Here is a 17,495-nt window from a genome sequence, read left to right as displayed (position 1 = left end):
TCTTTTGCTCATCCCTTACCGTCTCTCCCCAAGTATTTTAGCATTTCTTCAGGCTCTGTTTGGTTTGGGAGCACTTTTCTGGAGAAGAGGTACCCAGCAGAGTGTAGCACGCCAGGCACCGTCACACCTGAGCCATGGAGATGGAGCCTCTAAACTTCATTCCTGGATGATGTCTTTGAGTATACAGACCAAAATAGCTTTGGCTGTATTCTTGTTGCAGTCTGATGTTGCAAACCGGGTCTCACCTACTGTCTGTAAATCTCTTTCAGCTTTACAACTGTCCAGTCTTCTTCCGTTTGTCAAACATCTGTGCTTTGGATTTTTTTTTCTTTGCATTTCTTAGCTGTATTTTCCAAACACAAGCTCATTCTATTATTTTCTACTCCCATTTCTAATGTCTCTAGGTCCTTTCTTGTTATTTTCCTGTCCTGGCAAGCTTTCATAGTATCTTCTAGTCTGCAGATATCGTTACTGTCTGATTTGTTGCTGCTTCTAGAAGATCCATGAAAATATTGCATAAGAACAGACTTAGGACATGTCCCAGGGAGCTCGCAGGTTGACACTTCTGCAGAAATGACTTCAAGGGTAGTAGAAGAGGTTATGATGGTGTTCATACTCACGGCCTCAACAATTTGGGTAAAGCGACTAGACCACATAAAATAAGTATAAAAAGGACATCAGGAGTCAGAGGTGACATTATGCCTATGGGAGGGGATGAGAGGGGAATATTAGGCTGATCAAGGAAGGTGAGAAGTAGGCGTGTTCTCTCCCTGTTTCATGGGGAGGAAAAGATTATTAATACCAATGGAAATAAGCACATGCTTTGGTTGTTTGTAAGATTTCTACTGCTGTGTTGTTTTTAGCTTATATTAGAGTACCGTTCTCTCAAAATCTCATCCCCTCACTGTGCTTATGAAAGCTTGAGCAGGAAAACACACTCAAGTGAAAACAATGTGCATGAGGGTCAGCCAAGCTTCTCCTTTCTGGAAGAGAAATTGGGATCTGGTTGTGCCGATCGGGATCCAGCCTCGTGTGCTCTGAAAACACAGAGGCAGCTTCTGTGCCTGCCTGGGCAACCTTGGGTGAAGCTCTGCTGTTGGGTGGCTCATGCTACCCTGGAGGCTGTTGTTTGTCTCCCGCAGGAGAGACAGAGGGTTGGATGGAGCCATCCTACAGGTTGAGTCATGAGCCATCAGTTGGGTCACCCTGGGTTTCAGTGCATGTGCTGGGAAAGCCTCAACCACTAGTTCTTCCCTAGGCTCTTGTTCTCCCTTACCTTTGTCTGTGGTATCACTCTGAGACATGGGATATTTGCATTAAGTGGAGTCCCACTGAGGTTCTAGATACTATCACAATACAAAAAATTATAATAGCACATTTAGTTAATTCTTTCCACTTCAGTTTTGCTTTTGCACTTGTCTTCACGGTGTATTCTGTACCGCTGCCCTGGCTTAGTTTAGCCAAGATGTAACACACCCATTTTCCTGTAGGAAGTGATGGGCTCTTGCTCTCCGGGCCAGGCGGGATGCCTGCAATTCTTACCTTCCTGGGTCTTGTCTGTGCCTCTAAATACTCGAAGCTGTGGTCAGGCGTCACTTATGGCTACTGATTACTGCTTCTTAAAATTCATCTGTGTCCGCAAGTAATTTAAAAAGCATTTTCCACATCTGTCCCTGGGTGCCCCAGCCCATCAAACTAAACCACCAATCTGGTTTTCCACAGCTGTCAATTTTGCTGGTCTCATTTCCACTCGATTGCAGGGAGGGAAGCAACAACTGCGCAGTGACCAGTTTTCCATTCTTTGTCTCGCAGCGAGCTGTCAGGATCTGGCGTGGTTTGCAGAGCCTCCTCTGTTTGAAGTTCATTTTTTTTTTCTTTCTGGCACTTCAGATGCTCTCGGGGGCCCCCGAGGTTGAGAACCAGGTTTGTCAGACAGAGAGGTCAGACAAGGGTTACCGATGCTATCGCTGAGAGGTGAACTGTCATCACCAGACTCGGAAATTATGAACGGGGTGTGGAGGGGGAGACCTCGGTAGCTGGTGCTGCTGCTGATCCAGACATACCTGGGAAGAGTGGCAGCTCCTGACGGTGCTGCCGCTGTTTCGGGGTAGGGGTGGCCCCAGGAGAGGGGTGCAAATGGGAGCTGTCCCCAGAGGAGAGCACCTGGCAGCTTCTGCTGATGCCAAAGCCTGTTGACGTTGGTGGAAGGATTCCCACTGCTTTGGTGGTCGTTGGACCAAGCCCCACCTGCACAATGCATGTAGGAAGAGGGACGATGTTTAATTCTTAGTTATATCATTGGACTTGAGTACACCAGCCTTTCCCATTTTCACACTTTCATACATTTCTGAATGCTTTGACAGTGGAGGGTAAAATGCTTCTTCTCCTTTTCCTTTGTCTATCCCCACTTTCTGCCTCTGCTTCCAGCACTTACCAGTGCTCACCTGGAGAAGGAGGAATAGAGAAGTGTCTTTTTCTGTGGCAGACACTGACATTTGCTTCTGTCTCCTCTGCCCAGCCTATAAGTGAATGCCATCTTTATTTCCCCTTTCTTCGGAAGATGAGTGTATCATCTTTATGCTGTACTCCGGCCTTGTAGATTTGACTAGCAGGCACCAGGCAGCCTTCGACATCCACGGGGAATCTACTCAGGCAGAAACAATGCGGGCTGTCATATAACAGTGTGGAATAAACCGCACAGTACCAAGGAAGACCCTGGAGTTCTTGAGTACCTGGGAAGGTTTTCAAGTCATTTATGTCACTGCAGGAGGAGTTAAAGATGAATTACTTATTTTTGTATTGGTTAAACTGCATCATATTTATTCACACTTAAATCTTCAAAAACACGTGCTGGAATGGCTACTTATGGTTTCTGTCTATGGTGATCAAACACTATGTAAGCAGAAGATTTCTCAGTAATTTATCACACAATAAAATCTTACTAGAGTAGGAATGACTGTGCTGGTGGCTGCATATACATTGATGGATTGTCTGCTCCAAAACACTTAAATCTTATTAAAATAATAATATGAATAGGTTGCTCAGCAGTAACAATACATACAACACTGTACAGAATATAAACCAGGCTTACAGATAAACGCTCTTAGCATTAAAGAGGTTTTAACCTAAAAGGATGGGACCCATAAGGGGGACATTTTAAGTTTTATCCTACTTTGTAATTGTAAATTGCCTTCTAGCAGGGCCTCATTGGTAACAAGATATATATTGAATTAGCTAAACAGTTAATTGATGAAACTCTGGCTTTAAAATAAGTGCCTGTAAATAATGGATACAATTCATCCACGGTGTCCAGTAACACCAGTGAAGTCAGTGAAATTACACCAGGATTGAATTTGATTCCTTCTGTCTTTGCTTATCAGGAATACAACTTGCCCAGACATTTTATGGGGAAACATTTGCCTTAGGCTGTTTATACTGGCTGTGCTTAAGATTTGGAAGGGGATGGAAAAAAAAAAGAGCAGCTGTAGGAAGAAATCACAAAAATACTTTGTGTAATGTTCTACCTCCTTTTTTTCTCTCCTTTAATAACAGGGCAGCACGCTGAGAAAGCGGAAGATGTATGAAGAATTCCTGAGCAAGGTCTCCATTTTGGGTCAGTTGCCCTTTGGACTTGTGTGTTAGTTCCTCTGTTATACATGTTGGCGGAATGAATTTTGGTCTTTGATGGCACGATGAAAGCAATGGTGGTCAAACAGAAGGTCTCACGGTTGCATCATTTCCGAAGGAATGAAAGTGTAAAGGGCCCTTTTTAGGACTTGTTTTTCTCATTCTTTAATATGCACTGAACATTTGTTGAAGGGCAAATCTTTCCTTAAATACGGGAGCAGGCATGCACTGGTAACCTTTTGGTAGCTGCTATTGCAGTAGAGATCATATGGATAGAGGAGAAGGCAGTGCAGAGGTATGAATTTGTCACAAAGTCTAGTTACGTCCTTCCAGGTGACAGGTGAAAAGCTTTTTCCTGTGAGAATACTGTATTTATGTGCACTAAACAAAATACCCTCAAAAATCAAAACAGACTGTTTTTTTTTTTCTTCTGTGTATTTTACAGCCCCTGTCTCACATTCTTAAAACATCTGTTTAGCTTCTTGTCCTTGGATTTTGTTTCCCTTTGATTAATGTGATAGCCACGAAATTCGGACACGTTCTTGATGGCCTTCAGTAGGAAAAACAACAAACCCATAATGCCTGACCAATCAATCACCGTTAGGAGAACAAAAGCCTCTAATAAGGAGGACAGTGTTAGACAGTACAATGAAATGTTGATGCTGTAGGAGAAACATCATGTTGCTGCTGGGACTATTTGGAAAAAAAAAAAAAAAAAGAAAAAAACACTACAGGGTTCATTTGCTATATAATTAAAATACTTCTATTTCTATTTAAACAATTTTCTTTTCTTGTTGGTATTCCTCTGCCACTTGAGCTTATTTACCTGAAATATGAGAGTCTTAGTGAAAATATACTTGAACTTCTGTGAGGTGCTATGCATGAAATTTTCAATTACATTTGTGTACTTAAAGTAAGGACAAGTACATTGCTCACTTACTAATGAAGTTTTCATCATTTAAATGCCTTATTTTATGCTTAATTTAAATCTTCCTAAATTAAGAGCACAAATTATACCAAATTACAATGAGTATTTAAAGAAAAAAGGATTCTGCACCTGCACTAATGAGAAGCAATTACAACAATGAGACATCTCAAAACAATTTCAGAGTAGAAAGGTTATTCAAAGATGCGCTTCCTTAAACATGCGGTTTGCAATATAATTATATCCTAGTTCGTAGTATGGCTTTTCAATCTCAGTAAAAAATGAGGTAGGACTTCAAGATTTGAACCATTTTTAAGTATGGCAAAGCACCAGACAAAATAACGCATCATTTCAGGAGCGTCAGGAATTTAGGTGAAATGTATAAGGATCTATTTCACATGTCTAAAAAGTAGATGACAGCTGGGAAACAGAGGGGTATTTTAGAAATCTCAGCACAGCACTGAGAAGTCAACTTCACTTCATGCCTTAATGTGGTCAGAGCTCAGTGATTTCGTGGTGGAAAAACCTCTACCTGCTTCTGATATATATTTTTTCAAGGCTTGCGTAGTGTCTGTAGCTAGACATATAACTGTAAGAGCAATTTTTTTTTTTTAAATCTAAGGATTTTTTAGATTATCAGTAGCTGCTTATAGTGTAGTGAACAAGATATGAGAAAACTAATTGTTTAAAATCTTTCTTCTGGAGTTTAATTAAATGTAAAGCCATGAATTGATACGTACAATTTAGAAATTGCAAAAAATTGCATATGGCCTATTTCATTTGATGCTTGACTTTAACTCTGCAACTAAAACTTTAGTTTTATCATGTACAATCTTCTATATAATGCTCTATTTGCAAGAACCGTTAACCAATGTATTTGTAGTGGTACAATTCCCTTAGACAAAAGAGAGACACTTCGTGACTACAGTTAGAATTAGCTTTGAATTTTTCATAAAGCCAACTGAAGAATAAGTTTCAAGAGACTCTTTCTTTTCATTGTTAATTACCGAGTTCTTTTTTTTTTTTAAATGAAAAAGTCTACTCTAGCCTGTATGAAAGAGTTTTACGCCTATTTTTAGCCAAACAGAGCACTTTTTGAATGTTGAATTGACAATATGGGCTTGGTCTTTGATATTAATGCTTCTGCAGCAAAAGCCACAAATACACCAGGAAAGTGCATTAGTGATTATAGGTGGGGAAAATATTAGAAGTAATCATTTCCCAAACAGCAACAGAAAGTGGCATAAAACCACGAAGACTTAGTTGTGTCAGGCAACTCAAAACTTACCTTTGGTGCATTGATCACTTCGATCTGGTTTTGTTACCAGACTCAGTGTGCACGTCTGAGCTCAGCCAAAAGGCTTTTTAACTTTCAAAGAACAACTCTTTCACCCTCACACAATACTTCTAAGCAATATTTTGAACAAAATGGGAAAACTAGAGTCTGAGAGAACAGCCCAGCTCTAATCTTGGTGTCAGGAGCTGTGTCTTGACTTACCATAGTTCAATAATTCATAATAAGTAAGAATCAGCAGAGCTCTAGTACATGAATTTTAGCCCAGCTTTTTGAGGCAGTGAAGGTTGTATCATTGTATTATCTGTTTCTTTTAATAACTTTTAAACCTGTCACTTCTTTCAATCAAATCTGATAAAAGTACAGAAGTTCAAGTACAATTCATTGTCTTGAATTCTCATGCAACCGGGTAGAGGAGAGAGACACAGGTTGGCACCCCATCTCTCCCCGAAGGCAGGACGGGTAAAATTCATCCCTTAGCAAATGCAGGCGGAGGAAGGCAGCGGGACGGTGAGCAGCCCTGGACTAGCCACTGTGCAGGCTGTCTTTTGCCATGTAGGTTTGCCAGGGAATTTGTGGCAGCTGCAGGTGGGTGATGGGACACAAAGGCACAGGAACCAGGCTGTATTGCTCCATTACTCATAAAACAGACCGGTAATACTTTCTTACTGAAGTTTACTTTGACGTTTTAGAACTTTTCTCTCTAAGTGGGGGAGTGAAAAGAAAAACACTTTGTAAGCTATCCCACTGGCAAATGAAACAGAGGTGCCACTTCGCACATCCATACTGAGCCTCTGGTCCCACTGCCACCCATGCTAGCAGGGTCTTGCCCTTGGCTTCAGCGGTGCGTGGTCTCACCCACGGGGGAAGAGTCGTCTTTTAGATCGGCATTTTTGCATCGCTTATCTAGCGGGCCATCGGTAACCAGCTGAGAGCAACTCTGATGAAAAGACAGGAGGACTTGTTCTGACATCTGGTGTAGGATGTGGTAAGAGAGGATCTTGGCGCTCCCGTATCGCTGGTATCTCCAAACAGCTCCTAGGCTGCTCCAATCCGCTGCAGCATCAGGGCAGTGCAGATCAGATCACAGGCATAGGGAACTGGAGCCAACTTTTCCTGTCCAACTTTTAAGATTATTATCTGGGTGATTACTAAAGTCTAAGACACAATGAATAAATACATTCACGTTTCCCAACTGGAGGTTCGTGCAAAGTGCCTGGATGAAAGAAGTGTTTCTTTTATAACAGAACCAGGCATAGCAGAGCTGTCGGTTTAGATACAAATCTTCAGCCAAAGTTAGAGTCTTTTTATAATAAAGCTTTATGATCTTCAATATTTTAGAGTCCCTGGACAAATGGGAGCGGCTGACAGTGGCTGATGCGCTGGAACCTGTCCAGTTTGAAGATGGAGAAAAAATTGTTGTGCAGGGAGAGCCCGGTGATGACTTCTTCATTATTACAGAGGTAAGGTTGGCACCCTGATCAGCTCTGTCATTTCCTGTTAAAGATCAAGACTTTGTATTAAAGACATTTGGGTCCGGTTTAATCTCTTACTTCAGCATAAATCTGAACTAACTCCACTCAAACCAGGAGAATGGCTCTAAATTCAAATGAATTCAGACAACAGTTCCATGGAACTGTCTTAAGTGGGATGATCCCTAATTTCCAGTACATTGAAAACGCAGAGGAATTTTGAGGTGTGTCTAGTGTCTTTACTGTTTGAAGGTTTGTTTTCTACATGAGATTTTCCTTGTCTAAATTGCCAATACTTTAACAAGGCTGGCCAGCCACACAGTGCATTGATCATTGTTCCCAAAGGGACTTATAGGGGAAATCACAAACTGACATCTGTAAACTGGAACAGGAGACCTGATCTGAAAATGGATCATTTGTTCTTTGTTTTGCCTTAAACTCAGTCCAAATGGCTGAGCCACTTTCTTGTTTACTCTCACACAGGCAGACAGATCTATTAGGCAGCTGAAAACGCTGACATCTTTTTGGGAGATTATCTGACACTTCAGTTCCACCATCTCACTTCTGCAAACAGATGCTGACGGGGTTTTTCCTCCCTGTCTGACATAAATATTTGGATCCTTGGTATCTCATACAAATACCTAGGCGCTGTGATATAACAAGTTATAAAAAGGCATTAGAGAGACTCAGACTAAGAATAACAAGACAGCATTAGGATCTGATTGTATATGTATTGAAGTAGGAGCTTTTCAATACCAACTGTGAGTGTTCATACACAAATCTATAGATGGAATGATCAACATACAGCTGTGTGGTGACAGTTCAAGCCACCCATCCCAGGCCAGATGTTACATGACCAGCAATAAGGCAGTGGTGGCACAGGAGCTAGGAGGTAATCTCAATCCTTCACTGTGGTAGAAGGAGGGTCAGATGGATGTAAGGAAGCTGGTATCATTGTGATGCCTTTGGATCCAGTTGTATGTACGCAGAACACATCTCTGGCTCCATCAGGCTGCTGTGTTGTGATGTGATTTAGGAGGAAAGAGACCCTGCCCCGCTCAGGTGATAAAGGGCTTGTACAGCGCCCATTGCAAATGGCTTAGAGGCCAACAGGTTTTTCTTTAATTGCTCCTTATCTGTGGATTTTTGGACAGGTGCCTCTGCCAAGGCGGCCAGAATTTGGTTCATTATCAATATCTGACACTTAAAATTCCATCCTTCTTTCCTCTTGAGTGTTGGAAATATGTATTTGATTTATGAACATAGTTTCTCTTCTGATGCTCACAGAATTGTCAGTGCAGACAACTGCACCTGTATATCACACAGTTAGACACTTAAAGAACTTTACATATGTGACACGTAGTGCCCCTTCAAAACACTAGTGTCAGAATAAAAGAGACTAGATATTAGATAGGGATTTCTTTTTGTTAATAAGATATTTAGTATGTAAGAAAAATTTAGGAAATATAACTTTTTTTCAGAAATAGGAAATTTTTATTTCTACTAGTGTTGCTAAGTGTGCTGTTATTCCTTGCAGCAGCATGAGACTAGGAAAACCTAATTTTCTTAGCCATCAAATCCCATGTGGAAAATTGGCAGCTTGCTTAAGAATTACCAAGGGCCTTTATTTTCCCCCTCTTGATGGAACAGCTGTTACGACTTGAATGGGTAGAAAAGTATTAACCCTGCATACTGCATAATCATAAAGTATCTGCTCACCTCACCCTTCCACTATAAATCTAACATAGTTTCTCAGTTTGGAAATTGCCTATATTTTTCTACATTAAAGAATGAACATCCAGTATCAACTGTTTCTTGCGCTGCAGTAGTATTTGTGCCCGCTCACACATAGTTTAAGATTTGTATTTTAATCCTGATTTCACATGAGTTTACATCTTTGATGTTAAACTTTTCTGCAGGAGAGTTGATGCGAGCCGCCAGGAACACATTATTCTACAAACTGGTTGAAAGTAGTTTTGGCTGGTTTGTTGTCACAATATGTTGAAAAGTCATTAGCTTCTTTCATATGTTTTTTGATGTTCGTGGCCTTATAATCCAAAACACCCAAAATGCAGCCAACTTGTTTGGCTGCTATATATGCAGAAACCATTTCATATATCACCGAAATGCAGCCTCCTTTGGAGTACAGTATGTCCAGTAGTACAAAGCTAAACTTTGCCACACAATTTTTGGGCAAGGTACTCATTTATTATAAACCGTGTCATTCATGGCATGCCTTAGACAAATCAGTTACCAATTTGCAAAGCTGTGGTGCACCAGCATCACAAATATGGGTTCCAAGTGGGATCTTGTGACTGCTATCATAAAAAGGTTCTCTAAGGCACCCAAGACTCCCACATGGATTTAAAATTGTTAGCACAGTTTTGTATGAACGTCATAAATTAATCATTCATTTCTGGTTAGCCTGCAACGCTGCATTCCTATGCAACGCCCCTTTGGGATACCATCTTTTAAGTATATTGGTCCTGCAGAAGGACATCACCTACAAGTGAATTGACACCTTTAGGATTTGCAGGCTGAAGTGCAACCATTAAACCCTTTTGAAAGGGAGACTTCTAGCCTAGGTGATGATCAGAACAGCAATTCCTGCTTTAAACCAGGATATCATCCTGGTTAGTATGGACAAGAATATTTAGTCTCCCCCTTCTGTCAAGCAAGTACATTCACCTTTTCTCCTTTTTTCTTGGTATAACCTTTTTTCCACGGCTTTCTGTCTACTGTCCTATCTCCAGTGTTGCACAGATTGTAGCAGGATGCAGGTTACTGAGGTGCAGGCTGTATGCATAAAAATGCTACAGTGCCCCATGGAGAGCAGGGCTGCAGCAGGAGCTCAGCCAAATTATTAGAAAAACAGAAAAGTCACAGGAAACCAGGGCTTTTTAAGTTCACTGTTCACAACGCTGTTTATGGTTCATTTTTTGTTAAGAAGTCTAATGAGAAAAGTATTACCCTGAGATTCCAGGACAGCTACAGTTTTTCTGCCATCCTAAATCTTCACAGGCACCAGCAAGATGTTTACTTGCAGTAGGTTGGGTGCTTTTCCATTTAAATCTCAAGCAGCCTTCAACAAGATTGAGTTTTAATATTTAAAGGCTGTGATTTTTTCCAGAGATGATAGAATTATTTTAATGTTTATACCATACTCCTTAATTTGAAGATAGGATCAGAAGTGAATGTCTGCTACAAAAGCAAAGTAACTGCTTCTGTGAGATTGATTTACTGCACTTGAAGCTGGTAATTAAAAAAAAAAGAAAAAAAGAAGCAGCCCTGCAGTTTCTGTATTTTCAGATATTTCCAGGTCTTATTTTCCCACTCTGGTTTTCACACAACAAACTCGGGCTTTCCCAGACCAGACAGATGTGGAATGTATCTGCTGGATTCCAAGGTCATGGAATTATCCCATATGAGATTCCTGGCACAGAGGTGAAAAACTTTAAGCACCATGAAACAATTGTTGCCATAAAGAATTACATTTTGGCAAGCGTAAATCATAACAGATGTACAGTTTCTAACAAATAAATTTGCAGTTGTATTGTACACTGCCACACTGTGTACCCAGCAGTAGGGAGGATTTATTCATCTGACTTCAGATAACACAAATATTTTTAGCTAGCATTTTAAAGTGGTAGCTTGCAAAGGCATGTGAGCTTTGCAGAGTTAAACATCCCAGCAAATGTTAAGTCCCTTTAAATGAAATGCCAGTTGAACGGGGGCTGATTTTATTCCCGACTCGTGCTTTGCCACTGACTTCAGTTCGAACAGTAGTTCAAACTAGTGTAGTAGTGCTCTGGAACCAGAAAGAAATGAGGTTTTTGCTGTTGTCTAGGTTACTGAGAAAGGTAGTGACAATAGTATTAAAAATAGCGGTTATGATCATGTACCACTCTCCTAAGTTCAGCTTCGAACTTGGCTGAGTGGCACAGCACCTCGAAGAAAGTGCGTAACGCAGCTGTCAAAAATGCGGGGACCTGCAGCCGTGAAGTGCCCTGCTGGGTTTTCCGGCTCCCACCCCACCCCATGTCAGATCATTTGGATCTACTTGACACGACCGAGCACCATATACGGCACACGGATATTGTCACGGGACTCCACCGACTGTGCTCAGGGAGCCTTGTAATCTCAGCTGCATACTGAGAGCTTGCTGAACTGCTGCCATATGGCCCTAATACTCCATAAAGTTTGACATGGCTTAAGAAAAATGCATGCACAGACACAAACTTACGCAGGTGTAGGAGGAGGGAACAGCAAAAGGTTTATAATAGTGCCACACTGCGCCCAAAGAGCACAGCTTGTAACTGTCCTTTAAATGTGCTCTCCGTAGCCTCTCGTCTCCTCGGAGGACAGTTTGGTTTAAGTGGTGCAGAAAGCAAAGAAATAAAACTGCATGAGAAGCAAAACATTTCCAATTAATAGTTGGTCGAGTTGCCCAGCAATAGCATGCAGCAGCCTAAAAATAAAAGACCTAAAAATAGAAGATAATTCACAGGAGAAAATTCAAGGAGAAATGGACCCATTGTATCAAGTAGTTTCACATTAGATTTTTGTTTTTAACTTTAAAAACTAGTGTATTTAATTGTAGATTAGTGCTAAGTTACAGGGGGTACAGGTTGCACCCTCCTCTGCAACTCCTTTGTGAAAAGCACTTCAGAAAAGCTGGGGATTTGTGTTCTTTGTTATTATCCTGCTGGTTAGAGAGGAGGCAGAGTCAGGGCATCTGATTTTCAGCCTCACCTGTATTATCAGTCTAGTCTGCGGACAGAACGTTACCCTCCCCGTTTCCCCATAGTCCTAATGACACTTCATAAAGGTGAGCAAAAGCTTAATGGGAAAAGTATCTGTCAGTGCTAAAACCAGGCAATGGGAATAGCAAAACTGGCAAATAAGAGAAACATTTTCATTGATAGTGCAGAAATCCTTCCAGAATTAATGCATAGAGCTGCCCGATTGACAAAAACAAATAAAATTAGTTGGTAATGGTTATTTGTCCAGCACTATTCTTGGCTGATTACATTGAAAGCAGTCCTGTAATCCTCGGGGGGCTGCTAGCTTTCATGCTGCTGTTGACATTTCAAGTCAGGGCCACAAACTGGTCCAGTCTGGGCAGGATCCGCTGCGAGTTCTTGCTGAGAGTGTACTTGAGATACAGTCCTGTAGGTGAAATCAGTGTTTCCAGCCCCGCTGACACTCTTGGCACGCTATGGAGCGTCTCTGCACAAATGCAGTTCAAAGCCTTGTTAGGTGGAACAGTGTTTGTAAACTCTTCCTACCATGGTAACGTGCACCAACAGAGGAAGGTCCTCAGTCTAACTCAGAAGGGCGCTCCGTTCTTCACAGAATTGGGCCTTTCTGTAGGAAAAGTCGACTTGAGTCTTGAATTGCACAACAAGCATCTGAAGATTTATGATTTAAAAGCTCCTTAAGAAGGAAAAGAAAAAAGAAAAATAATAGGCCAATTGTTTCCTGCTCTAAATTGTTGCTCTGTGACTTTCTAACCTAAGAGAGACCCCTTTGGCTCCTACCCCTGCGACAGGCAGGAGAACTACAAAGTAAACTTCGTCCGTATGGTTAATGAAGTCACTGCCTTAGGCACACTCTGCTATCACACCTGATAATCTCTTTAAAAACACAGTGTGATTAATTATTAATTAGGAAGATGAATGTTGTCTAGAAAAGGCATTTCAAAGGCTACAATCCGAACTGCTTAGTGTTACCAGGATTTTGTTGATACCGAAAATGTTTGTCAAAGGCAGTCTACAGCAACTCCTAATATACCTAATAAACAAAATATACCGAATAAACACAGCCAGCAGTCACTGAGGGCGCTGTACTTTACTTATTTTTAACTGCAGACATTGTTTCCCATAGAGCTCATACAGGAAAGGCAGATTCAATTTTCTTGATATCACCTACTTGTGCTGGAGCAACAGCATTTCCATTGGCCCTGCTTCAAAGTTCATCTGTGTTCAGGATGGCATTTTTAGTGGCCAGCTGACATCAAAGGTTGAAAGTTAGGTGTGTGATTGGGTCCCATCCTGACTAGGGACGGAGGTGAAGTATTTTGCTGAGTCAAAGGGACTAAAACATCAGCTTAGTTCAGCTCTTGTTAAACTCAGTTCAACTTTGACTTCCATGGGCAGTGGATCGGGCTGCACACACATGCAATATCCATATACATGCAATCTTGAGCGTATCCTCATCTATCCTCTGTCAGAAAGGGACAGTGTTTCATAGGAAGCAACTGGCTGCTCCCCTTCTTCTTCCCGCCAGCCATGGAGGACCTCTCAGTGACTGCCGCTTTTGGCCCTTCCTTCCAAGTCTTTCTCCAGCCCCACTAATAACCACCGCAATGCAGTCACCTATGGTAAATTCTGCAAAATCTGAAACCTCAGAAGTGGTGTACGATGGAGCATTTTCTTAACAATTTTTTGAAACTTCAGATTAGGCAATATTTCTAGTCTATTTTAGAACTTTGCAGATTTTGTTCCTCGTTTGTGGCAGAAACCAGGACAACTGTATGTAAATTCTGTGAGTTGCTATGAACCCAGAGACTGGAGAATAATGTATAATAGTTTAAAAATGTACAGTTAAAAAAATACTGTCAAACCCAGTCATGACTCAATCTTGAGTCCACAATCAGAATTAAGTCCTGTTGCATCATGCTTCTCCAACACCATGAAGATTGTCTAGCTTTTATATTATGAAAATAAAGCTTTTTTAAAAAGAAGTCTGATGGGTAGGAAACCAATGTAAAAGCAATGTACGCAGCCAGTATTTTGTTATGGAAAAAAATTCTCACCTGGATTGGCATATCCATGGAGTATGACCACATAATTTTGAGAGTCGTAATGACTGTGGTATATAGTATAGGTAACCTTTTAACCAGCTCATTTTATCTTAGCTACTTATCTGTCTTACATGAACATCTCATGAACTTCATGGGGTTTATCCTCACTACACCTGTGTGATGAGGTGCTTGAAGCAACCTCCATGTTGCATGTTGTGGTCTGAAGCCCTTGAAGGGCTGGACCTTCATGATTTCGCTCACAGAAGGTCTAAGGCAGAGAAGCAGTGTTAGCCCTATGGACAGAATCCCAGGCTAATACATCAACTGACCATCCTTTTGCCTTTATGTTAAATTTTACCACCCAAAAATGATGGGTGTTATTTTTCTAACTGCAGGTTATGTGGAAGTCACTTGCACTTTGTATTGCTGACTGAAATTTGTTTATTTCTTCCCTTGTTTTTGTATAAAAGTCTTTCATAAATTGAAGGTTGGCAAATAATAAAAATCCAAGATTATTTACTGGCTAAAGGAATATTTGCAGTGTCTTTGGCTATATAGTTCAAAGGATTTGTCTTCTCTTGGAAAGTAGCTCTAGAACTGCTGATCTTTAGCTGTAACATAAAAGCCGTCCCAGGAATGATGCTATCAGCAGTCCCAAAGGGCTAAAATGGCAGCTGAGGAGTGATATGCTAGTGGTCTTCCAGGACATTGCGACTGAGAACATTGCTTATGCCAGCATCATGAGGTACATGCAGGACGTGCTGTGTTACTCTGTGTCACTGGGATGTTGGTAAACTTAGGTCTTGAATCCAAACCAGCGGGAGGATGCAGCGTAGCCATACTATTCTCAAAGGCTTAAAAGTAGTTTTCATAACCTCTCTTTTGCACATGCTATACCCAGCGCAAAAAAATGTGTATGAATGTTTCCCCAGTTCACTTTTGACATGACAACTTGTGTAGGAGTCTTCAGTCTCATTCAGCTGTAATTTAAAACATCTGATTTGTAAACCCATAAAATTGAAGTTTGTGCTGGAAATACAGACACACCCTGGCCTCTTACCACTATAGGATACGTGGAAAACTGGGAGATCGTTTGGTGTGCAGAGAAGTAAAACCTGAAGTTAGTCATTGGCAGTTTCATTCTTAATATATACATGCTCCATTTGAATTTTCATAAAAATCAGAGTGCTAGATTTTCTCCATCTTCAAAACAGCCCGTGACTTTGTATTTAGCTAATACTTGCTTTAAGGTATGGTTGATGCTTTGACTCTTCTCTCTTTAGTCTTGTCCAGTAGTGTCTTCCTACCGTGGAAGTCTGCAAAAGCAGCAGAGGTTCCCAGGTAACGAAATACCTCTCCATGTGAGTAAGGACAGCAGCACAGGCTGTTTACCCCTCAAGGTTTTCGGGAGGTTCTCAGGATCCTTATAAGCTCTTTTGGCATTGAAACCGAGCTCACAAGCCCTGATTCAAAGCACTTAGTCAACGTGACCAAGAACTTCATGGCCTGAGGCACGTTAAATCTAAACTGAAATTAAAGGCATCTTGCTGTCTCAGGAGCTAGGAGTATTGTCCTGAGGCTCACCTGAGGAATACTTCTCTGTCTTTAAGCAAAAATACTGCAATGTAAACAAGGCCTGAAATATAGTGGTGTCCAACCTGGTGGAAGAGGAATGGAGAATTTCCTAATCTCTGCTGTAGTTCAGCCCTTTCTCTGGATCGTGTTAAAGCTGTCTCTTACTGGGGTGGCTTTTGTCCCTCCTCTGCAAAGACACCGTTGAGATGACTGCAGATCTAGTGAAAGAATATGCCCCTTAGGGCTCATTCATTAGCTGTGTAGTGTGGATTTTGTGGAGCGTGCAAGGCTTTCTGCAGTGTGCTTCAGGAAGAGGCAACTTTGAACGCGTGAGTTTTTTTCTTCTGAATTTCAGAATTTGGTCCTTTGAATAGACAAGATTCGCCAACTGAAAGGACTTGAAGAGAGTTTTCCATGGGGGATATTCCTGATCTCCGTGACAAACTCCCTTCTCTCCTTCTCCCAGTTTGCTCCAAGTTTTATTTCTTGCTCAGAAGCTGTTGCCCTAGCTGGCCACAGCTGCTTGCCCAGCCCTGGTCACAGCATTAGTTATGAGACTTCAGTGACGATGTCTGTCTCAGCCTTTTGCTTGGTCTGGTTACTTCAGTATCTACAGAATGTTTTCACAAAGAAGCAGATGGTGGTAGGAGTAATTGGGCCGTAAAACAACATTAACAGCTAAAAACAATTTTCACCAGGAAGGATTTTGTGGGCAGGGTGAGGGAGGTTCAGCACTGTTTTCTTGTTTTCTCTCCTGTGCATTCGACCCTGCCCCTTCTGTAGGTGGTAGCGCTCTGCACTGTCTGCTTCCAGGAGATGAGCCCTGTCAGGTCGGTCACAAAAATGAACAGTTGATGAATAACCCATTATAGAGTCACTTTTATGTTGCCTCAGTGGACATTTCCTGGCTTCAGTAAGAGTCAAGATAATGGCTAGCTTTGTAGAAAGAAAGAATCTCTAAAATGCAACATTTTTTTTCCTTTGTGACTTTTATTGCTTTGTACGCTGACATGTCTGAGGGAGGAAGACAGTGCCTTGTTGCCAATAATCCACAGCGCTTGGCACAGACGGTCTTTAAAATCTGGCACCACGATGAATATTAATTCAGTTGTTTTCCCACAGAAGCTACTGATTAGTCAAGGCCAAGTATCACTAAGATGATTCATTAAAACCCGGCATCTGAGCCCACCTTTACTGAGCGGATCTGCTTTTCGTCACCACTGCGGCAGGTGGACTGAATGTGTAATAAAAGGGGCAGCTAGAATTCTAGAAAAGGAGTAAAGAGAACAATGCAGAGGGACCCCAAAGGCTGGGCTGTGGTGCAACTGCTTCCCAGCTTTCTGGGCATGGAGCCAGGACGACTAGCCAAGGAGGATCACGCCCCAGGCAAGGGGCTCCTCCCATGGCTCAGAGCTGGTATCCTACCCCTGTGTCACCATCCCCTCGCTCCCAGGCTTCCCAGTCCCACTTGGCAACTGGTGGTACGGAAGAGAAGCACAGGACTACGGTGGCACCGAGGCTGGGGAGCACAGAGGCCACCGTGGTGTTCCCCCATCTGACGATGGGGGATGACGATGACTGCAGATGAAGTCTTGAGTCCCCCAACACACGGATACGCCTCTATCAGACACCTGTGTGATCTAGCCTGATGTTAGCTCTGCTGCTGTGGCTCAAGGGCAACATTTTGAAGTCAAAAGACTATAAAGCTTCATGTCGTGATTCTGAAAAGCCTTTCAACTGAAAAGGCTTAATGAAAAAAATCCCAATTTTTTATTCTTCGTGCAAAACCCACTTTGT

At 41.8% G+C, this 17,495-nt stretch overlaps 1 protein-coding gene across 1 annotated transcript in view; it reads left to right on the top strand.

Annotated features, from left to right (window-relative positions):
- PRKAR1B (protein kinase, cAMP-dependent, regulatory, type I, beta) overlaps positions 1–17,495 on the top strand; it is a 100,182-nt gene that overhangs the window by 72,109 nt on the left and 10,578 nt on the right. Inside the window, exons 7-8 of the mRNA XM_009320004.1 lie at positions 3,553–3,613; positions 7,188–7,309. Coding sequence (XP_009318279.1) covers positions 3,553–3,613; positions 7,188–7,309 — 183 coding nt within the window. The remainder of the gene's footprint in view (positions 1–3,552; positions 3,614–7,187; positions 7,310–17,495) is intronic.

This window comes from Pygoscelis adeliae, unplaced genomic scaffold (genome assembly GCF_000699105.1).
Source record: "Pygoscelis adeliae isolate BGI_AS28 unplaced genomic scaffold, ASM69910v1 Scaffold242, whole genome shotgun sequence".
Taxonomy (NCBI): Eukaryota; Metazoa; Chordata; class Aves; order Sphenisciformes; family Spheniscidae; genus Pygoscelis; species Pygoscelis adeliae.
Note: the sequence above shows the minus strand (reverse complement) of the source record. Positions and strands in the feature narration are given on the sequence as shown.